This window comes from Paramormyrops kingsleyae, chromosome 19, assembly GCF_048594095.1.
Source record: "Paramormyrops kingsleyae isolate MSU_618 chromosome 19, PKINGS_0.4, whole genome shotgun sequence".
Taxonomy (NCBI): Eukaryota; Metazoa; Chordata; class Actinopteri; order Osteoglossiformes; family Mormyridae; genus Paramormyrops; species Paramormyrops kingsleyae.
The window spans coordinates 8,269,392-8,293,579 of NC_132815.1; the positions used below are offsets into that span (position 1 = coordinate 8,269,392).

The 24,188-nt window shown below is 44.6% G+C and overlaps 1 protein-coding gene across 2 annotated transcripts in view; it reads right to left on the reverse strand.

The window, feature by feature from the left end:
- Positions 1–21,833, reverse strand: part of itpkb (inositol-trisphosphate 3-kinase B) — a 29,370-nt gene extending 7,537 nt beyond the window's left edge. The window contains exons 1-3 of one of the 2 annotated variants that reach the window (XM_023793344.2): positions 21,673–21,833; positions 17,112–18,444; positions 717–816 (exon numbers count right to left, since the gene is read on the reverse strand). In XM_023793344.2, the coding sequence (XP_023649112.1) occupies positions 717–816; positions 17,112–18,215 (1,204 nt within the window). In that variant the 5' untranslated portion in view covers positions 18,216–18,444; positions 21,673–21,833. Of the gene's footprint in view, positions 1–716; positions 817–17,111; positions 18,445–21,065; positions 21,430–21,672 lie in introns of those variants that run through there. The other variant, XM_023793345.2, reaches the window with a different exon arrangement.
- Positions 21,834–24,188: the final 2,355 nt, after the last annotated feature.

Here is a 24,188-nt window from a genome sequence, read left to right on the forward strand (position 1 = left end):
CTTTTGCGTGAGCTCTGCTTGTGTTTCCCGAGCCAGTCATAATCGCTCTCATCCTTGCTATTAAAATCAGTCATAGATGGGTTTGTGCAAAATTTATGTTTGGAACTCTTTTATTGCTGTAAATATCACAATATTTATCGCAAAAAAAAAATCACATCGTGATTATCTAAAATTTTCCAGTATCATGCAGCCCTAGCGTGAATGACTGCGACCATGTTTTTTTTAAACAGCGTGAATGACCATGGCAAAACCAGCAGCGATGCTCCCAACCAGACCAATCAAAGTCGTGGTCTTCATCGCCACAATGTGTAGTTACATTTCTGGGAAATCGCGAGTCAGGCTACGCTGCAGGGCGTGCAGCTAAGCCTCAGCTATTGTGTTGATTCGACGCAGCAGTAAATCAGCCTTAGGGAAGCTTCTGTGTGCCAACCATTCAGACACATCACGGTAATAAAATGTAAATTTTGATAACTGAGGTAAGGGAATTACTGCAATTCAGTGCAGGACGGGGGGGGGGGGGGTATGTTGTACCAATAAATGCATCTCAACGCAATTAGATGCTATGGAGATGGTGGTTCCTGCTAAGTGTATATCTAATAATAATGACTGCGAACATCAATCTGCCCAGACTGCAGTCCAGAACTCAGGTCAGTTTAAGGCCGACAGCGACTCCTTTGTCTCCCCTCATAAAACCAGCCGCGTCCGGTCGGGCCTACCTGCATGTCCAGCGAGCTGCACCCAGGGGTACTTCTTCTTGAAGGACATCACGAAGGGCGACCAGTGCACCATATTCTTTATCTTCTTCCAAGATTTATGCTGCGCCGCAGAGAAACAAAGACACGCAGACACGGTGAAGATGCAGTATAGACATGGGAGCGACAGACAAAGACCGCCGTGCGGCTACGGACCTTGAATTAACCCCGACTACTGAACTCAGCCAGGAGTGGAAAGTCAAACACTGTGCCTCTACAATAATTATTACTGTGCTGACAGGACCTTGGTTATCATGTCATAAATATACACTTCCTCCCATGGACGTAGTATTTGGCTTATCAATATCTAAGAGCCAGTTATGATTTTATTAATAGCCTTAAAACCGTCCAACTTGTTGATACGTATGTCGACTTTATTTTGAGCTTCAGTTTGGGCTGTTATCTCCAGCAGTTTAAACACTTTAGCTGTGTAGATACCTTAGAAAGTTATAAGAAGGTACGCAAGGTGCAGTGAGGACAGTGTTTAGTCTGAGTGACGCAGCTAATGCTTATCATTCCAACAGCATGTTGTCTCGTGTGTTTTTGGCAGGGCGTGTTCCGCCCAGTTTCGGTTCAGCAACACGCCAGCATCATATGTTCACCCTCATCCACTCGTGATGTACGATGCTGGTCAGAAGGCCGTAGGACCAGAACGTGCTGTTTCTGCACACTGCACCAGCTGCCCGCAGCTGCCGGTCCCCCGGGCCGAGAGGAACATTCTTCTCACGTTTTAGGAAAGCACGTACAATTTTGCTGTGTGTAACTGACGCAAGGGTAGCTATTTGGGTTCTGCCATTGGTCCCTTGAATTCGGAATGTGAGGGAGGGAGTTCCGGGTTCTGGGCTGCATGGCTCTGGCCTTCTCCAGCTGCCTCCTGATGCGGAGCAGCAGATAAGCCATGAAGCATGTGCGGGACGAAAACTCTAAGACCATAATATCGGGCTTGTTTTTCCTTGAGGAGACCCTTAAACGCAATCCTGTCCTGCTTGGTGAAAGCCTCCCTGGTTTCTCTTTGTCGTCCTGTATAGCTTTTTCAAGCGTTAAGACCAGTCTGGCTCCATGCACGCTGGGAACAGAGCTTGTTTTTCTGTTCCAGTTCAATGCTTCACTCTGAGAAACGTCGACTGTGGCTCTGTTTTGGCTAAAAAAATAAAAAAGAATAAAAAAAAACTGCAGTGAGCGTCTGGCCCCAGCTGCCACTCTTTGCCTCTCTGTTGCTGTTCTGTGCTCCAAGTCCGGTATGGGGTTTCCCCTGGCTACCTTGCAAATGTCCAAACACGGGAAAGCCTTCCTTTGTTTAGGGCCCAGTGTGTGCAGTCCCCCCAGGGGAAAAGGGAACCTACGTGTGGGGAGTCCAATCATCACCTTCAGCCTCGCCATTTCATCTCCGTGGACGACCTCTGACCTCCGACACCATGTGATCCCGCAATGGAGCAGAGTCGCCTGAGTTTATCTCTACTTGGTGCGCTTATGACACCCAAAGAAACATTGAGGTTTTGTGCTACATAACGTGCCGATTAAAAGATTAACTTCTTTGCGAACTTCTTAGTTATTCAGATGGCATCCAAAGATGTGATTAGGTGGGGGAAAAAAAAGACTGTAATCGGTGCTGCATCCACAAAGTCACACTCTGAGAGATCTCTCTCTGTTAAACAGATTTCCTTTAATCTTCTGCACGGGGTACATTACAGCAAGACCTCAGATTCACATAAAAGGCATTAATGGCTGTCTCAGCTCCAGCTCCAAGTTTCCTATCACACGCTCCTTTGTTCTGCTCCAGTGGAGGTGAGCGTGTTCCAGAACCATCTATCCCAGCCTTCTGTGCAGCAGCAGGAGGAGTCTATCTGGGGAAGGCTTGTTTGAAGCAGGCAGGCTACATGGAGGGCGGTGGGGGGGGGGGGCTATGCACAGGTAGCCATAATCGCCACTTCTCCTCTCGTTCGCAGCATGGTCAACCCCCCCCCCCGACGACCCTCACATGGTGGAAACTCGCTGACCCGTCATTGGTCACTGGGCCGCTCGGGGACTTTGCAGGCGTCACATCAGAGGGTATGTGACAGGATGTTTACGTGTGCGTCCACACGTGTGTGCCCCGTGACCGTACATGGACTGAACGGTCCAGCTAGGAGACTTTTTGTCATTTATTTTTGTAGTGACGGCATTGACATTAAATCACCCCATTTACACATTGTCACTTTATTATGTTACCAGGTCAATTAACCCTGTTATTTCAGTCCATTGTAAAATGGCCTGATTGTTGTCCCCTAGGAGCATCCTGTCCTTTATAGTGGAAAATCAGCGGTTTCATTAATGGATGCTCTCTCTACAGCAATGGTTCCCAATCCTGTTCCTGGAGAAGCCCCTGCCAGAATGTTTTCATTCCAACCCACACTGCCTTCAACTTGCAACATTCATTGTCAGCCTATTATGCACCATCTGAGCATGAGTAACGTAAGGATGGAATGAAATCATTTTGGCACGAGGTGCTGCAGGAACAGGATTGGAATCCACTGCTCTATAAGATAAGTACATTGGTAAAGAAGAGTCTGACTGTAGTATGTATTTTATATTATAAGTAAGTTTATTTACTTATCACTTAACAATCCATGGCTGCAACAGAGGTCAATTGATGGTTTAATAGATTAACTAGCATGTTTGGCAAGGTTACTATGAATTATGGGATGTATAGGATTTTAGATGTAGTGCTTTTTAATGGGAAAAATTATTCTTATAACGTTTGTGAATTTAATATATATTAAGTAATGACATTGATTCTGAGTGGTTATTGAGTAATATGTTAAAAATGTATTCATATGAAATGTTACAAAAATATTTCTTAATCTAATGTAATAAGGCATTACTGTTATGCCAAATGGTCGGCTCTGAGGAGAAAAATGCATTGTGTAATTCTTTGAGTTCGTTCTAATGTGTAACTCATGGGAGCAGGTCAAAGTCAGACTGATGTATTTATTTTTTGTTTTTGGCCAAAACTACAATGTCAAAAGTTTTTTTTGTCTTGATTTAATAAATCTGGTGTCATGCCCTCAGATGTTCTCAGAATGTTCTTGGGGGACACTGCAGATTTACAAATTCTGTTGCTTTTGTGCTTTTTTCCATAGTTCATTTACACGACTCTATGAAGCAGTTCACTCCAACTCTGTTGAAGACACTAAGAGGCTATAACAATATAACCTATCAAAACTGCAAATCATCATTCAAATATGCCATAACAAAACCAGAAATAAAATGCAAAATCATTTAATGCATGCAATGCAATAGGTCTCTGACCAAGCCCAAATTTCTATTTACATAAAGGCAAAAAGTCAACCACAAGTCTTTCCGACCTTCCTAAAGTCAAATAAAAAGTGATTTTAAAACCTAATGATTTGCTTAGGAAAATTTTGCCAGTCTGGGACTATGTATCAAAAAAATCATGAACTGAAAGATTGCTAAGTTTCTTTGAAAGCTAAAAGGACTCCTCCCAACCATTTGCGCAAAAAAGTCCATGAAGAACAAAGCAAGCAAGATTTAATGCTGCAATTTCAGTTTAATTGCTACCCTAGAAATGCGGCTTCAATCATTTCCAGGAACTTGGGAAATGCTGCATGCCAGTGGTGGTGAAGTGAATCCTCAGCTGGCCGACATCGTTGTCTATATTAACGACATCAGTGCCACTGGATTCCCTCAAAATGATTTCTCAGCATCCACCCACCCACCTAGGCCTGGACTAGGGAGGGGGGGGGGGTCCTGAGGTGGCTGCACTGTTTCGGAGGACTGGATGTGGAAACCTAACTTAAAAGGAGCATTAACAGAAGATAGGGGGGGGGAGGCTGATCCTCGCAAAAAGTGATATCTAAACAAACGCAAAAGAAGTGGAAGTGGGAAAGAGGCTGTGAGACTGGTTGGAAGAACGTCTCTGGCAGCCATGGAGATCCTTTGCAACCCTCAAACGGCGTCTGTTGACGGCGCACAAAACACCAGCGACTCGCCGAGTGAGTCAGCATTCAGCAGACACAACATAACACCCAGAAAACACAAATAGGCTCCACCCGAGGAAGGACGATGACACGGAAAGCGGTAATAGGGACACTCGGATGAAGCAGCAGCTTGTTGATATTTACGGTGGCCTAGTGCTACTCGCAGCCATGTCATGAGTGACTCCTAGAAATGGTAACATCCTCGGCTCTAATTACACATTCTTCTCTAGGCACCACTGCCCACACCAGTTATCGGTGGCTTAGACCATCTCGGCAAACGGGACCATCTGGGGCAAGAGACGGGAGGAAAGATGGGAAGGGGTTGGGAAGAGTCCAGAGCAGCGGAGGAGCCATCCGCCCCCCACCCCCACCCGCCCCAGTGAGACTCATTACCTGCAGTGCCCTGAGGAAGAGGAGGAAAGGCCTGGCCATGGCATGCAGCAGAGGAAGGGCGCGGTTCCACAAGCGAGATGCGAAGGATGACATGCCAGATAGGGGAGATAGCTCCGGCCGCGATCCCAAGAAGTCTGCGAGAACGAGCTACTGCGGCAGTGATGGCGATGCGGCTCCGAGTGACATTATTAGCAAAAAAAAAAAAAACATCCAAGCTATGCAAATGTTGCCCGACCTCCTGGACCAACAGCTGGAGCCCTTATCCTGAGGTCCGGCTCCTGCATTTCGACAAGCTGTCAGGGAGAAAGGGTGGCCCCCATGCAGCCGCAAGGTATGCAAATGGCGGGGGATTGAGGCCCCGTGCACAGCCAGAAGTCCTCAGCAGGCTCGGAGCAGAGAAACAACAGCGCACCACCAAGAAGAACGCTGGGAGAACACTGCTAATCCCGGGATGTCTAAACCCCAAAATGGTCTTTGTATTCGATGTAAGACATCCAAAAATTTTGAAAGATAACAGAGACAAGGATCGCAAGACACTCAGTCTGTGTAGAAAGAATGTGGGAACTTCCAAAGCGTAGGCCGTGATTACCTTCGATTTTGATTAATTTGCCTCACAGAGCTGATAAACGCTGATGAAAGTCGAGCTTGAGAGATCGCCCAAGTGTGTGGTTAACTGCAGCCCCCTCCTGAGATGACAACAGTCAGGATTACAGCTCGTAAGCGTTTGGAGCCCGCACTGGAAGTGCAGTGCAGGAGCAGGAGTGTGCAGTGGTGGCTGTAGATGATGCTGATGTGTGCAGACCTTGGTCTCTTTAGGAGCAGAACAGGCGAGGATAATAGGATATCAGAATGGGGCCCTGAGTAAACAGGGTGGAGCTGAGCAAATATGTCCAGCTGCTTTTCTTTTCTCTGGCTCAGCTGGTTCATGGACCGTAACATCATTAGATGAAAGATCCTATTACTTACTGTCTTCCATCACTGGAAGCTTTTTAAGCGCATTATCGGTGTTCTGGGTAACATCTCAAGATCCTCCTCGCTGCTTTTTGAGAGGGAATAAAATTTCCAGGCCACTTGCAGTTCTTGATGACTGTAAGCTGCAAGCACGAGTCTCAGAAACTTGGTAGGTAGACAACTAGATGACTGCAGTTGACCAGGCTCAGTACCAGTCATAGCCAATGTGGCAATGATGCTCTCCAGCGCCCCCCCGTTCAAGGCAAAGTGAAAATGGCTATCAAGTCGGTGCCCCCTCACAAGTTGCCTATAGGATTGACTGGCTCTGTCTAGGCTGCTCAGTTCAGCTATACACTCCCTGTAGTCTTCCTTCAAGAGAAGGCACTGGAACGTGCAAGCGAATTTTGATAGTAGGTTCATTTCTTTATGACCTTCATGAGATTGTCTCACATCCCAGCTCTCTGCTCTTGGCCCTTTTCTCATCTGCCTTCAAAACGGCTTCCTGTGTAGCTTTTAGTGTTATTAACCAAGCAGAGGGAGCTGAGCTGGTTCCCCAATGTAAGCTGGAAGTGAGAGGAGAGGGCCTTGATCTCCTGAATATGGGCCAAGTGTCCATAAGTCTGACTAGATTTTGGCACATGTCCCCATACATTCCTATAATGGTGCAGAACTGGCTAGGAGACACTAACTGGATTCCCACATTGAATTCTAGGAAAAATCATATCTAAATACTGTTCCTCAGGTAATTGAAATGAATGAAGCGAAGTAGTATTGCCAGGTGTGATGTGCGCAAAAAAAGACATAAATGTCATCTGAAAACTCCATTACTCTAAGCAGCTTCACAGGAAGGTGAAGACTATGTGGATCAATGATTAAACAGGTCTGTAGGAACTCCAGGACACCATAGCTAACCAGTGCAGCCAGCATGGTCTTCATGAGGATGTCAGTCTCTAAACAACAATGTCTCGAGTTGAAATCCCTGGAAACAGGCCTGCAGTTGAACCTCTGAGTCCTAAACTTCAAAAATAAATCTGATTAATACATTAGCCGAAACAAGACTGTTCACAGAGGTGGATAGATTTTGTTTCCACAAACCAGTTGAGTACTCTGTGACTGTGACTCTTTATACTCAACTGGTTGGTCTGGAGTTTTACTTTCTGGACCTGAGCTATTCACCCCTGGCTGTTCAATGTAAGAACTGATCTCTAAATGTCAGTCTGCATTAATGGTATATAAGCTGCTTTGGGCCAGAGTAACTATTAGCTATATAAGTAAATTAACCATGTTTGTCTAGCCAGACACTCATAAGCGAGTTGAAGGTAGACTTCAAATGATTAAATTCATATCTATAACAGAAACTGATACATACTGATTTCATATCAGTAGCTGTGACCACTGCCTTTGCAAACTACAGAGGTTTCTATTGATAGCATTTCTTGCAAAGACCCCCCCCCCCCACCCCCCTGAGAAAGCATGACACCTGGACTTGTGGCATGTGCATTATTAACGGCCAGTGGAGTCGGCAGGGATGAGGGACACGGGCCTGAGTCGAGGCTCCAGACCCTGCGGATTGCTATAGCTATGCAACTGCGTTTACCACAAAAACGGTGTAATGCTAAACGAAACAAGTACCTAAACAGCTATTGAAAGTACTGTAGGTAGTGCTGAAGGTAAACAGTATACTTATAAATAACTCATACTTGGACAAAGTAATAATGAACTGGGCTGCTAGGAATTGGTGCTATTATGTTTGAGTGATTACCAGAATACACATACTGCGAGTTTCAGACAATAGTACAGGAATCACTCATAACTGTTTCACGCAATTGACATTTTCCCGTTAATGGAATGTGAGAAGCGTGGAGAAGGGGGATGTCCTGGGGCACAAGCCCAATACTCACCAATCAGCAGTTCATTTTTAATTAACACTTAATTGGTTAACAGTTAATTACAAGCCACCGATAACTTGTGTGGGCAGTGGTGCCTAGAGAAGAATGTTTGGCGATCTAAAAAATAAGTCCCTTAATGAAACTCCCCACTAAAGCCTTTAATCCCATGTCAGGTGGGTATTTACTGCCACAACAGATGTGATTCTTTGTCGAAATCCCCATTTTGATTCGGATGATTATTAGGGAATTTCTGCATTGTGATAATGTTTGAATGAACGGATGTCTCTACTGTCATTGTAAAAGGAGCAAGTGCAATGAAATTTTTAATCTTTAAATGTCCCATCTCGCTCTCCTATGAGACACACATGCAGAGACATATACAGGTGTGAGGCAAGCCTGAGGTTCGAAGGCAGGACAGACAAAGTGAGGTTATGGGCTTTGGGGTGATACCAGCACCCTGTCAACCACAGGCTTTGAACTGGTGACCTTCTGGACACACGGCAGAAATCATGACACACTACTCATCATATGGCATCCTATAGGCACTACACACGTCAGACTGCCGTTCTGATATTCCTCTCTTATTAGCAAAAGGCTTTAAATCAGCTCATGTCACCAGGTTAGGGACCAGGTGGCAGATGCACCTCGATGTGCAACTCACTGTGTAATTCCAGCAAGGAAGAAATCTTAGCACCCTCCCCCCACCCCCCACAAAAAAAACACAAAAGAGAAAAACAGCTTGTGCTGTTTTGGGAATTTGCAAAGCCATTTATTCCCTGGGGGGTTAAGAAAAGAAGCAGAAGCCTAAGAGATGGCTAAATGAATCACTGAAGTCAAATCTTAGAGAAATATATTGCCTATGTCTGTTATGTCAGTTAAGAAAGTAGTTAATTCACAGCTGGGGAGTTCACAGAGGGCTTACTGGGGCTGAAGACCAGGGTTCTCTCCTAGAAAGCGTCCTCAACTAAACCTGTCCAACAAAATTTTAACCACCCCCCCCCCCCCCCCCCCCCGGGGATACATGAATGTTCTTTGCCGTTGTAATTCGAAGATAATTGAAGTGGACGCTGAGGTTGTGCAACCCCCCCCCCGCCCCGTTTTTTCAAGGCCAGTGGAAATATTGTGTGTGAACCAGAACACACCCCAGTCGCAGCCACTGCCGTCACTATCTGAGTTACACCACAGGACATCAGTCATCTAGGGTGAGGTATAGTGTGGCTCACATGGCTCCGCCCCCTTCTGCCCAGCCGGACCCGTATCAGCTAATTCGGGTCAGCCGCTCCCCTTGGGGTCACCATCACAGCCCCATCTCGGAAACCTGATGCATTAAGGCCCTCAAACTGCCCCCCGAGCGGGCAAACGGGGGCCGGAAGAGGCAGTGCAGTATCGCTGGGAGTGCACTCCGCCGCGGAACGCCGTGCCACCGCTGATAATGCTGCAGCAGCTGTCTATATTCGGTTAGAAGGAAAGGGATGCCACACTTTTAAAGCGACTCCTCAACCTCACTGGTGTTGTTAAAGTTTCCACTGCGCGCCGGGGGGAGGAAGTGGTTTTTAACCCCTCGAGAGGAACCTCTCCGAGAGACAGGAAGGCGGTCGAGGTTGATCGCAGTATTTTCCACATCTGCAACTCATAGTAAAGTCAGCAATCGAATCAAGACAAATGAAAGAAAAAGAAGACGCTTGTTCCATTAGCTGGCTTGCAGGCTGACGGTTCCTGCTGGGAGATGCTGTGGATTCCAGCTCAGCTGTCTGTTCTAGAGTTCTTCAGGTTCTCTCCTTTGTTTGTTCTCCTCCTCTGTGTTTCGGGGTACCATGTTTTGGCAGGGCTTACAGTAATGAAACCAAAATCCCAATACATAAGGCCGGTTAAATGTTAGTGCCTCCTGCCAGGGTCCAGGTCCCCTGTTTGCAGTCCCGGGGGCCAGACGTTTTGGACCTCCCTGTCCTACCTGTTGTGCCGGTGGGACCGCTCACTGTGCTCATCTGCCAGGAAAGGCGGGAGGGCCTCCGCGGAGAGAACGGGTTTGTGTCACGGGCTGGTGGTAATGACTTTCGGCCCCCCATGCGAGGGTCGACCCATTACAGAGAACAGCTTATGATAATACCCAGTGACAAGCAGCCTGGTGTGATCTCATAAATGAAAGCGAAGGAAGACAAGACTAAAGAAACCCTTGAGGAGAGACTGGATCTGATAGATGTCTTTGTAAACACACCACGCAGCACACTGAACGCCAAGGCTTAGTCTCTGAAAAGTAGTGATTTAACTATCGCTAAATCGAGCTATGAGCAAAAGTACCTAGAGAAGGGACTAGGACTTTCTGGAACAAAGTAAACTCACGTCGAGTGTTCCACTCCACTTCCTAAGGGTACCTGAAGAAGACACCTTCAGCACGACTTTATGAGAGGTACCTGATACCAGAGGTGGAAAGTTCCGGTCCAGGAAGTAAGAATCCAGACCAAGATTCTGATTTAACCAACCAGTTGTGGACTCCATGACTTTATACTCAGTTGGATGGTTGTAACAAACTCTTGGTCAAGATTTGTACTTTCTGAACCTGAACTTTCTACCTCTGCCAAGTGCTCCTACCAAAAGTATAGCAGCATACTGTATAATGGCTCATTAAATAATAAAAAAAAACACTGGTCATCCCCTTTAAAAATGCTGAACGTGTCCCTTTAAGTAGTCCAGTCCTTTCGAGTAAGTGGGTCCTCCTATGACACAACGCGTCTCCCCACCCACAGCCAGCCCCTAGGGCTCTGAGCTGCACCGGGCTTCCGGGTCTTTCTTTGCCCACTCGTGGGCAGGTACAGTATAGTAAGAGAGCGAGCGGTCAGTCAATTTGCCCCAGACTACCCCACACTCCGACTCCCCAAACATCTGCCAAGCCTTTAGACACCCCCACAGACAACAAATTAATTTTGTTAATGTATATTATATTATTCAGAAAGCATCTTGCTTGCATTTCTGTATGTATCTATTCACAGAAGGACTGACAGAATCCCCCCCAAGAACGTCATACGCTGAACTCCTTAACTCCCCCTAACCCTAACCACCACACCGCACCGCATTCCTGCCGTCACCCAGAACGTTCGGTGTCGATATCACCCCCAGCCCCACATTTTAAAAAAGACACATTAAGGTGACGAGGGCAGTCACACACCAGCCACAATGACTGAAAAACAAGTGGCTCTAAAAATGCCAAAAAGAAAAAAAGCCCTTCCGGCCTGGGGGGTGATAGTAAACAAAAACAAAAGTGGAGTTCACCCGGTAGTTTCCCTCTTCTGCGGAGCACGAGCTGCATTTTTCTGCACTGCAATGGGACTGCCTCAAAAAGAAAAAAAAAAAGTGAAAAAGGCACTTCCTGTCTCATGCATATGAAACGGCTCCCTCCGCCAGCAGCGCTCACACACAGGCCCAGCTGTCTGAAGCAGCTCCCAGCTTGACGTCAGCTGGTCGCTAGGCAACAGTCCACCACAGGGGTGTTACATTTTCCATTGCACTGTGCCTTCAGAATCAACGGTGAAATTGAATAGATATTTCTTTGGAAACCACAATACCATTACTTTTAGGTTATGCAGAAGGGAAGTGATATGGACAAGATTACAACCCCCCCTCCCAGGTAAAAGGAGTAAAGAATAGCTTCTGTTTTGATACAACAAGAGTATTGGCAAAAACGGGTAGTATTGCCTGACTTCAAGAAGTTCATTTCAAAGTGCATGGGGAAGATTTACCTGCTCAGTAGTTTAATAGGTTTAAATCCTTTAATTCTCTTACTAATGAGATTCAGTTACAAATCCCAAATAGCGTAGCTTTGTTTCTCTGTGTAATCCATTTAATTCCAAGCATGTGTAACACTAGTAGTCAGAATAGTAAGTTTAAATCTTTTTAATTAGGGTCTCTCTGTAAATACTTGTTGTCCAGGTGTAGAAGGTCAATTTCAGTGCCAGCGCTGTGTGACTTTTCTGCAGAACAGCAGTGTGCCGTTTGGGGTTAACGATTCACGGTTCGCTTTTCGTGAATAAGGAAACTCTGGAAAAGAAAAAAAGAAAAACCCAGGATCGCCGTGCAACAGCAACGGCGGCCGAGCCGACTTAGGAATGCTGTGCTTTTACGTAACCGACAGGCAACCAGCACGGCAATTTGAAAATCCCCTCCCCCCACACTGGCCCGCCCCAACCAACCTCCAAGATACACACTACCAGCATCCGCGGTGAAATTTCCACACCCCCCTGTGTTCCGTCACTCTGGTCTCCCACAGGCAGACTGCACATAGCCACCCAGGCTAATTGTTCTGGTTACAGAGATCACACAGCTTTCACATGTGTGAGCATGCATGCAGGCACGCGGCCTACTGGCACGGAAGGCCGCGGCCCGCCTCTCCACATTGCACTGCACGCCTCAGAATGCCTTCGCACCCACAGTCACTGGCCGGGATCCCATCTGACCTAAACACTTAAATCACTTTGGATTTAAGAGCAATCTGGGCTACTCACCTTCGGCTCTCGAAGTGGCAACGGATTTTAGAATATTTTCTTTCTTTACTTATTTTGTCACACCGTTCGTTTTTTTTCTTTGGATAGTTATGCAAGCAAAACAACCTTTCCCCCCATACAGACAGTGATTTCCACATCGTTTTCTGTCAGTGCAAAACATTCAGCGTATTCTGGCACATATATTGGTATATAGCACAGGATTAGCAAACATTTTAGGGCAGAAAAGATGTCTAGATGCGGGTACTGCAAGACAACTAACGTGAAGAGACTGTGCTTAAGGTGCTGGAAAAATTAAACAGAGGCATAAAGGCCTGGTAAATATCCACAAAACAGGTACCACTGCGTCCTGCATGGGCCATATGCAGAATTACGGCAGTAATTTACACGAGTCAGGCAACTCCGCTACTCAGGTAAAAAGCATCTTCTCAAGCCCAAAATAGGGACCGCCATCCATTTCCTGTCAACCACGCCCAGGCCAGTGGCTGAGTCTAAACAATGGAGCAGGACAATCCCACAGCCATCGTTAACTAGGGGAAACCACCATCACTCACGGCCGTCCCAGTGTCTGCGGCATCCGCCGACTGGCTGGGAATCGGCGCCAGCCGGCCCCCTGTCTGGCGGCGGCCAGGGACAGAGTCTGAAACCCTGCTTCCTACACAAGGTGAAGCGTCCAATCAGAGAAAGGGAGGAGAGCTTACAAACGAGGCTAGTAGGAAGCCACGTATGACCAGTGAGTAGGTTATAATTACCAGAAAAAACACTAAACTTTACTATAAATGGAGCAATAAGCCCTGGAGGTGTAAAATTGAGCATTTTTGGTGTAAGTTTGGGTAAATTAGAAGTATTCCCGTCAACATACTACTGGTAATTACTAGGCTGCTGCTACCGTCGCAATGTGTGAGGAAATAAGAGGCACATCTGGGTAGAACATTCTTGCTCTTGTGAAGCTTTGCTGCGATGTGTTACGACAGGCCCACCGAACATACTGGCCCGGTCGCACACGCACACGCACACGCACACACACACGTGCAAGCATGGTTCTGCCCCCTCGTCAAATTAACACAGGAAAGGGGATACAACAACAGGTTTTTTTCCCTTTTTTATGGGCTATTGTGTCACTAGTGGGATTCCATGTGGGTGTCAGCATGGCCAAGATCTGATGTGCTTGTAGACCATGCAGTAGTGGCAGGTCCTTCACCACCCAAACGAAACAACAGCTGCTCACACAGCATATAATTACACTACAGTCTCTGGAAAGGTCTCCAGGTATCTGCTCCCAAGGTCTCAGAGAGTCCTCACACACCGGAAGCAGAACTGGGAGATGGTTCAACATGGACTGAAGGGAGCAGGACTATCTGTGAACTTTTCAATTGATAAGCTCTATTGATGACAGACATTCGGTTCCTCCACTCACAGTAGGGCGTTTGGAATCTCCTCCATGCTGGTACCTTGTGGGGATTCCCCAGCAGTCCCACTGTGGACCAGGAAAACCATTTAGCTCTACCGATCCAAACTTATCCTGAGGCAAAAGGTTTAGTCGCGTGAAAGAAGCCGGTGGCAGAGCTGAGACGCTGACTTACGAAGAAGCAGGAATGCAGAAAGACTAATTTTCCACTCATCCCCATTTCCTTGGAGATGCCCTACCAGAAATGTAGTGTGTCTGCCTTTCTTCTCCGCAGAGGATATTACAGGAACAAGGACAATGCCCAGTTGTACAAAATAGCTCTGGGCACTGAGTGTTTCTAAATTGGGTTTAATCACAAGCAGACTGCCATTGTCTCGGTTGTAAGCTGGGGCAAATTCCCCATGAAGTTTTAACCCCAACAACAGAGGGAGCTCTTTTCCCTAAATGGGATTCTGACTCCTTTTACAGCAAACAGTAAATACTAATTATAAGTAAGATCACTTAGCTGTTATTGCAAAAGCCCCAAGTGTGACTCGTTTTGCACGTCAAATGCGTTTGCACTGATTTTTGCACTCAGTCGGAAAATCGAACTTATGAGGGGCAAAACTCGCTTCCCGAGAAGGACCCATGGCGTATGTTTTATTTCAAGGTCCAAAGGCTTCATAAAACGGAAAACAAATGGTCACAAAGTCCAGAAAAGACAAGGTCTCTATGGTGAGCCTACGGTGACAGCCAAGGCTGTAAAAAAAGACCTACGGCTGGAAGAGAGATGAAGGATTTAACACGGTCACCCTCGTATTTCAACACCTCTGAAAGGAGATGCCTGGCAGGCTGAAAATCGGCGTCTGAGAACTGGCGGCCAGCTTCAAAGAAATACAACGTTATCTGGGTATTAAATACTGAGTACTAAATAATCTGCCACAAAGCAATATGAAAGTATTATGAAATAGACCCTACCTCGAAATACAGTATTATATTATTCATATACACTACTATTACTAATATTATATATCACAAATTATTTTCTGTATTTTCTTTCTGTGTTTGTGTCTTTTCTTTCATTCATCTGTGCTCATCAGTTCTTCATGCAAAATCATTGGCTTTCCAGATTTTTTAAATGTAAACAGTAGATCATAGGTGAGTCTTTCACACACTGCCAACGGTTTTACTGACAGCGATTAAAAGTGAAACAACAATACGAATTAGGTTGTTTTAATCTCTGTGGCACGAAAACATTCCCGTGACGGTCGTTCAGCAAAATATATCTGCATGATAGGCGATCGTATTGTTGTGCATTTTTTTGCAATGGCACATAATGAAAGAGAAAACGGTGCCCACAATTTCTGTAAGGTGCAAAGAAGCTCATCTGTCTCATTAAAATGTGTTCAGACATAAAGCTGCACCTTTAAATGTGCCTCTTGCTGTTCAATGCTAAGCCCGCTCAGCACAATATCTCTGAGCCATGTTCATGTTAATGAGTTCTGCTAATGCAGTGAAGCTGCAGCTTCATACTCAGACTTTCTGGTCAGGTCTATTTCCAAACTCTCCAAAACAAAATAACACTTTCACTGAGACTTTTTGATTTTCTTGTTTGATCTTTTGCCCCGTTAAGACATTTAATAATCGCTATCATTTATTTTTTACTTTTATCACTTTAATTATTTATAATTATAATTATAATTATATTTAAATTATATTGATTATAAAATTAGTTGTAATTTTTGCATTTTTCTTGTATCCGATTTCAACAGGTAAACATATTTGAATACATCTGACAGTTTCTGCAAGTCACAAAAAGCAAAACAAATATCCACCTATTTTATTCAGCTTCTAAAATAAATAATTTGTGGTATAAGCAGCCTTCTGACAGAACAGGAAAGTTCTATGCATGTTTAATCTCAAGACTATCAAGAAACTCTGAGTCTTCTAGTCTGCATATAACTGTACAATTCTCCATATATCATTTGCCTTTTTTAGACTTCTTTCCATGCAGAATCACAGGAATGTCCAGGCATGGATTTTCAGCCTCTGCAGGAACAAGTTTTTCTTCCAGCTGACGGTTCAGAAACTCTTCTTTTCAGTGGAATAATTTGCTTGCACTTGCATGGGCCAGGAGAATGAAATGTTTTCAAGAGAGGGAAGCCAGTCCTATGGTCAGCGCATCTCACAAGGTCATATTCAATGCCTTAAAGAGAATGCAGGGCTGAAAGAGGTGAACCCTTCCTCTGCACACTGAAGGCTACTTAGATATTTGTTCTCGAAGAGTCATACGGCATAGCGCTGGATGGCCATTACTAAGATCATTCAATGAAATGCTTAGCAGAGGAAGCCTATATTGCCTATATTGGTGTGATGAAAGCAAGAAAACAAGAAACATCTCACACTGTCCTCTTCACACAAAACGGAAAACGAAATAGCACGTAACACTGTACAGCGTGTTTTCAAACAAATACATCTGATTAATGGCTGAATCAACAATGAGACGATCTTGTCTCTTCAGATAAATCGCGCACTCAGACGTCATCTAAACATGTAATTTCCCAGTAACGAGGTAATATCTGAAATTAAATTGTAGATCATAATGAGAATATGTTGCATAAAAAATTCTATTTCCTATTTTTTGAATTATCTGTTTTCCATCATACATGGTGGACCACTTCACACACCCTAGAAAAGTAAACTATGACAGTCTGCTTACTCAGTTAATCAAGGAGGTTAATGTGTTTTTGGGATTCTCCTTTCAGTGCTTATTAAGCGTAATTAGGGGATATTTTAGGCACAAACGAGAAGGGAGGGAACCCTTCTGTGTTACTTTAGTGTTGTATACTATAAATAAATACAGTCCCTCGTGTCATTGTTTGAAGTGCTGCTTCAGAGCCTAGACTTAGAGGGAACCCCACTAAAAATGCAGGAGATTGAATCTTCAGCTAACATATCAAAATACGTATTTGTCCATTCCAGAAGTTTTTTTTAAAAAATGCAGCACAAAATTCAATCTGGACAGGAGTCAGTTTTGCTGAGAGCTCCTGAATTACTGCTCCTGCCTTGTCAACGTGCATACTGTATGTCACCACAGCCGGTCACCTGCAACATCCGGCAAAATCTTCTCCCAGTATCAACCGGCTGTTTGCATCCACTGCACGCAAGAAGGCAGAAAACGAGCCCGGGAGATGCAAACAAACAAACAAACAAACAAGCAAACGAACAGAGTGGCCAATCAGGGGACAGGGGAGCAAGAGTGCACTTACAGCTTTCTGCTGCGTCTGCAGGAAGGCTGGAGAGCGGCCTTCTCCACGCTCGGGGTCACTGGAGATGTCATCCTCCGACTCCTCCCAGGAAGAGGAGAAGCCAGTGGAGGAGGCAGATGAGGACGAGAGCTTCCTCTGGGCCCTGGTGGGGCTGGGGCTGGGGCTAAGCTGTGCCTCTGTGCCCTCTCCCGATCCCTCAGCCCCGAGGTCAGTGATGATGACTGCGGGAATGTTCGTAGCCTCAGAGCAGCTGCCCTCCAGTGCAGAAGCACCACTCCCTTTGAGTTCTGCAGGCGGGCTGATCTGGGTTGGCTCTCTGAGTTTTGTCCCTGTGATGATGACACCGATGCCAGGAGACCCGGCACTGATTGGGCCGTCTCCTTGGACTTGGACTTCCGCCGATGGGCTTGCGCGCAAACAGCCCCGCTCCGCAACTAGGTCAGTGGCACAGTCTTCCCCCACGCGCCCCCCTACCCTGCCAGGTATGCTACACCCGCCTCGCCCATTCTGTAGCTCTTGCGGGATTGGTGATGAAGATCTCCGTCGGACCTCCCTGGGTTCCAGGCTGCTGGATTCCGAAACAGAGCTGGGCCGGCGAGGGGTCCGCGGGCTACGCTGGATCTCCAAATTTTGCGCCTGGCTTCGCTGGTCAGAGATCTGGGCCTCAAACAGGCCCACCTTCTGGTTGACTTGGACATTCTGCAGCTCCCGGTGGATCTGCTGGATGTGCGCGGAACGGCGTGAGGTCGACGGGCCCGGACTGAAAGATCGCAGGTCATCGTCAACGGGCCCCGGTCGCGCAGGGCTTCCGCTGAGATGCCGGACCCGGCCACCTGTGCCTGTCTCCAGGGAGGTCGAGGGTCGGCCCGGAGAGCGGGATCGGTGGCTGCCAGGGCTAGTTGGTGCAGAAGTGAAGTTGAAGGCTGAGCTAGAGGAGCTGGGACTCAAGCCCCCGGGACTATATGGGGCCCTGGGCATCAGCCCCTGGCAGTACGTCGTCCGGTCCGGCACCAGCAGAACCGGCCTTGCGGGTCGAGGACTGCTGTCGCTTTTCAGGTTATTGGTGCTCATCACGATCAAGCTGTTCAAAGCACATGCAGCCATGATGCCAGGCTGTCACTCTCTCGTTGGGCTTCCATGAAGCCCTAGATCTGGTTCTCCAACCAGCGTTTGGACCCCACCATGGCTTCGATGGTGCGGGGGGTGGGGGAGAGCACGTGACGATAGGAACAATTGATGAGAAACTTGCAATGTAAAACAGAACCAATGAAAGGTAGAATGCTTAGGCGTTGTCGGTTCTACTCCAAAGCAGACATCTTCTTAGGACCAAAGGCTGCAAGAGAAAAACTCAGTAAGAACCTTGATTGCACCACCAGTGGCTTTATACAAGAAATGTCACCCTAGAAGCCATTTTCTCTGAATTTTTAATACAGCGTTTTAGTATCATCACATATATCACCACCAATATGCAACAAACACATATTAAATCCTTTCTCGGGGTAATGGGGTCTCAGATTCTTTACCAGATATTTTACCTTCGTTTGTTTCTTTTTGTGTTGCCAAAATAGGAATTATGTAACTAAAAGATTAAACGAGTGGAAGGAATTCCCTCCAGGGTCTCAACTCCAGCTGTGTTCATATGAGGCACAAGGGTAAATGAAGAGCAAAAGTATAATTTGTCAGAAGGCTCCTCTGAAAAAGACCAAGCTGGAGATTCCAACATTTTAGCGACTCCTCCATGTCTGGGACTCCTACGCATCAGTGACTCCTATTCTTGTTGCAGTTTGCTTATTGCTGCAGGTCTTTTGGAGACTAAATTAAGCCGCCTTTGTCTTTTTGACTTTCCAGCTTAAAGAAAGAAGTGCCTGTTTTCCCGTCGGGTTTGCTGTGATGCCAGAGTAAACTGGCAGACGTCTCCTAGCTGAGCTAAGGAAGGCCACAGATCTTGCTCTGTAGTATAAGCCCAGTACTTTGAGGGATATATTTAATTAACGCCAAACACAGATGCTTCTTGACGATCACCTGAAGAACAGTGACTCTAAAGAGGACTTAAAATTCAAATAAACAAACAAAAACTAAAAAAAAAAAGCCTATTCTGTGGAATCAGATGTCTCCAAGTCAGTCCCGATTTAGATAATTTAAAGAAAAATAAAGAATGGCAAATGTAAGGTGGAGCCTGAATCCAGATATTGTTGGAGGTGGTTAAAAATGCATGAGAGACAGCTCTGAGCGTCACAGTGGGGTTCCACGTGACAGATCAGTCTGCAAACAAATATTCACAGACAAACCAAGTCTTATTTACGTCTAACAATTAGAAATCAATGTAAAGGTTTAAGGGCAAAGCTGAGCCTACTTCTAAAGAGTGTACCTGCACAAAGGACCAACCGTGTTTACACGCAGACCGGAGAACTTAACATCTAAAGGTGAGCTTTGGAGAGTTACAGTGCCCACCTTGGTTCTTGGGAGAATGGGGGACTGTTTTTTTTGAGTGGTGTGATGTGGAGAGGCATGGCAATAGCCGCTTTCCCCTGCAACTCGGGCTGCTGTGTTCAGCCGTGGCTGGTTCTGTGAGCACAGGGTTATGAGGTCTGCGTTCACTCTATGTTGGTCGGAACCTTTCAATGGTCTGGTACTGTAATCTACAAGACTAGAAGACAGGCATATTGCCTTGAGGTACTGTCTGAACCCATCACATAAAGTGCTTTTAATTGCACACTCCACTGTAACAACACTAAAAAAAAAACAGCAACCAATGCAACATGACTATTCGGCACTAGATTTGTTCTTCTGTTCTCATTCACCCAATATTCTTCACAAACTTTAGGCATATTCACTTTTGATTACATGCCAGATAATAGCACGGTGGCTATTTCAGAGCGGGACAAATTCTATCCACCAGTACTCGGTCACATTACCCTTGCAACACTGGTTGAGTGACATTAGGTATGCAGTCACAAGAATGTGCTTGTTCTGTTCACTTCGGACAAACCCCTGGCATATTACTCCAGGCCGGATTACTACAGGGCTACACAGAGCAAAAAATATAGTTCTTTAAGAACGATAATCATTATCTATAAGGAGTTGAACAACACCGGGAAAGTAGAAGAGTTGAAAGAACTTATATGGTTACAACCAGTGTTTCCATAGTTTAAAAGCGCCATAATATCTATGTAATTAACTAAAGAATATGTGATCAATTAAACAAGAAATGTAAAAGCCGTTTTAAATTATACAATTACTGTAGTGTACTTTAAGATGCGGTAATTAGCCTACCTGGGAAAAATGACTACGCCGTGGAGATGTAAACGTAGCCATATCTACATGTTGCATCTAAATATATATATATATATATACGCACTTAGCCACTGGGAGACGTGATAATTCACGTGCTTCCATAATATTAGTGTCTATGATCATGTATAAACGTCAAACCTCGATCCATTGCAGTTTAACGAGGTACACAGAGGACTCACTTTTGTAACTCAAGTAGGCGTGATTGTTAAAATGAATGTTCGTCCACAACTGGGAACATTAATCAACACTACGCTAAAATCAAAATGTTGGTTGTTGCCTATTCTGTCTGCTTTCTTTCACTACACAGGTCATAAAAGACCCAGTAACTAATAAGTAAAACAATAACAGCAGTATTAGGCTACATACACAGACCTAAATGCACACAAAACTTGCTGAAATCGCAAACGAAAATCCAAAATAACACACTACTGTACGTTCCACCGTTTTTACTTATTGCAAGAGTTTTTAGATATCTGCAACTTTGGTTTATAAACAAATTAAATGTATTGACCGAAGTGTCAGTTGGTAGGGTAAGCATCATTATTGAACTTAAATCCCCCCCAGCACTTGCATGTTTCAACAATAATAGCTTCGTCCGCAACAGGTTTATGCACGAGTTTCATAGATGACCTTACTGCCAAGTTATGCCGATCATCTTACCTCGTAGTAAAAGTACAGTGGCTTTACAGTCACAAACGGCGCTCCTATCCAAACCTCATGTTTAATCCTCCAGCAAGAACGCGACGATGTCCCCAAAAGCACAGCTAAACTCAAGTCTACTCAGTTTAAGTATGAAAGTACGGTCCAATCTTCCCGTTTCCACAAAGGGAATCTAAACACCAGTCCTCGCAGACATTAAGTTTTTGTTTACCAGCTTACTCATCAATACCGTGGCCGCCTTGACCGGCACAGCTCGTCAGCAGCACCAGTATGTTTGTTTAATGTACATAAAGCAGGAAGGAAGTCAAGCTGCTTGCAGAGCCGAGTTCAACGGAACAAGCCGCTTTCTCTCTATAACGCAGAGCAGGGCAGTAGGGAAGAGCTTTGAGAAAGAAGTTAGAAAAAAAGGTTTCCATTGCAAATCTTGACGGACCCATATCTGTAGACACGTGAAAGAACAGTATTTTGCTCTCCTTCCGAAACAGAAACCATGAAAAGATGCAAATATAATTATTTTGTCATTATTAAACAGCAATTTAAATTACATAATTCTTTCGAAAATGCATACAGTATTTGAGCAAAGTGTCTACTCTATTATTTAACCTACCTCACAATTGTTGTTAGACTTTAATGTCCTCGTGTGTTCCAGGTCGTCCCAGTGACTCCAGTGACAACGGCAGTCACAGCTCATCAAGTTTTATCATGACTGTGTCTATCCCACCTCTGTGGAGAGTCTGGAATCCCGTCATGGGGGACGGGCAGCTCAGAGACCCGTAGCTATTATCAGCTGCATAATAACGAAGGGTGATTCCACTCGCAATTATAATTATGCAATTTATCAAGTTTACACGGAAGCTTGAACATAGTATTTTTTCATAATCAGCAGTAGCAGATATGCATCATAAGAGAGACAGCTAAATTAAGTTCCAACACTACCTAAATATGGAGCCTTTTTTGCATACTGATGGAAACACTCCGATATGTTTAGAAGTCTCTTAACTGCTTTTCAAGACATGTTGCCTTCCTTGACGTATGCATGTTGAGAGTTCGAGGAAGAAAGTTTTATGCTCACCGTGTTACAATGGACGGTTCTAGAATTGACAATTTCAGGTGTTTTATTGGAAACTTATTTGAAAATTAACTATAAGCACCATTTTCTCCTGCTTGTAAACAAGGCATATCTGTAAAACCACTTAAAACGACTGTAGTTTTTGTAAAAGGACACATATGTCAAATATATCCTCAAAATATTAATCGTTTATGTTGCACGTTCAATTATTATTCATATGCAATTTATACTTTTGCATAGTGTGTTTATGAACTATTAATACAAATTAAAGATATTAAAGGCAAGTTAGTTAAATGACCCTGAAATAGCATCAACTCTGGTCGTATATTGAATTAACAACTAAAGTTAATAACGATGGCATCTGTAGTGCAAACAGAGAGATGGGTGATAGATGAGTAGTGTAATCGAGAATTAAGCATTTATACGGTCTAACTTTTTTCCATTTACTTGTCCACATTGCATGTCGAATAATTAAATTAATTTATAATGGCAAAAACCACTGAGCAGCAGTAAAATACAAGGAAGTGTGTCACTTGGCAGACTAAACTGTGGATGGAAAATACAAAGGCTGGTGGCCTTTCTGATTTGAATGAGGCTTACTGCCTGATAGGTAGTATGAAAATTAATTTTCCATGTCCTGTAATTGTGAGCAGACTGACAACACGTGCTTTGGAAGACCTTTTGTGAACCGTGGACTTGAATATAAAGTACAAAACAAAAAAGTTCGCTAATTGATTTGCAGCATTTATATGGCATTCTTGACAACAGTAAGTTAGGCGCATTGTGCTTGAGGAACCTTACGCAGGAAAGACGCAAAATTTGTCCTGATTATAAGATTTTTGCCTTTCAGTGGGTCTTCCCCATTACCTGTACAGTATTCCCAGGTCAAACTGCAAGCGAGATTTCCTCTGCCACGTCTGTCGATCTGGCTGAAAACTAGACTATTGCATGTCGGGCGACCGATAACCTGAATTAAAAGGCAAAGCGCATACAGTACTCCATGATTTGGCCATGCTGGTCATTATGAATCACTCATGTAATGAAACGGACGAGAATGTTTGGTCTGATATGAAGTTCTGAAAATGGCGTAATCCGGAGCGGTATGCTGTTTTCACTGAAACTATAAACAACTGTAAACATCAATGTAGCTGCTTGCAACTGAGTAACGATTAATGAGCGCTCTTAAAATGCGTCAGTGAATCATGTGAAATAACTCTTTCAGCGGCGTTCTACTAAGTTACGCACTAATAACGAACGGTTGTAATTTATAACGTGGTCTGCGCACAGAAAATAACAAGGTAAACAATTTGTGAGCAACAATGAAATCATTCACTCGGTTTAAACTTTCACCACCAAAGCGTGGTGTAACCCCTCTGTCAGCATGGAAATATTTTTCCATTGACAAAACATGTGTCACAGACGCCATCTGTCGGTATTTTTTAGTATAACGCTTAAATGATAAATATTCGGGTAATCTGTGCAACACATTGTAGAACGAGAACCTCGAACTTTCACAACTTCCAAAGGAGACGCAGGAAGTAAATGCAACAAAAGAAATGTATATGTATGACAAGTACACCATAGCATAACAGAAAGAGACAAATTAAATTTTATACTTTGTAAGATAGGCCTATTAGTCTCAGAAATATTACTGACAGTAAATCAGCTTAATAAAAAAGATCATTTTCATCTAGTGCATCAAGATATTACATTTAGGTTGATTTCCAACATGATTGCACAAAGGGAGAATTCTTTCAACACAATATAAGTTCCAACACAGACCTCGAGCAATGTAAAGCAGGGTTGTGCAAAATTCAGGAATGTCATTTAACCTATGTAATAATAGATTTAATTTCTGGATGGTAGAAGAATATACTGAGCTTGTATATATAGGAGTGGGTAAAATGTACTTTAAAAATGTATAACTTTTAGTCTATTCTATCATTTTACACTTGAGATGGCTTGGACTATGTTGAGCATCTAAATCCTTTCCCACTGGCACATCTGCATTGTTTTTGCATATGAAACTGCTTATGTGTATTAATAATAATGCC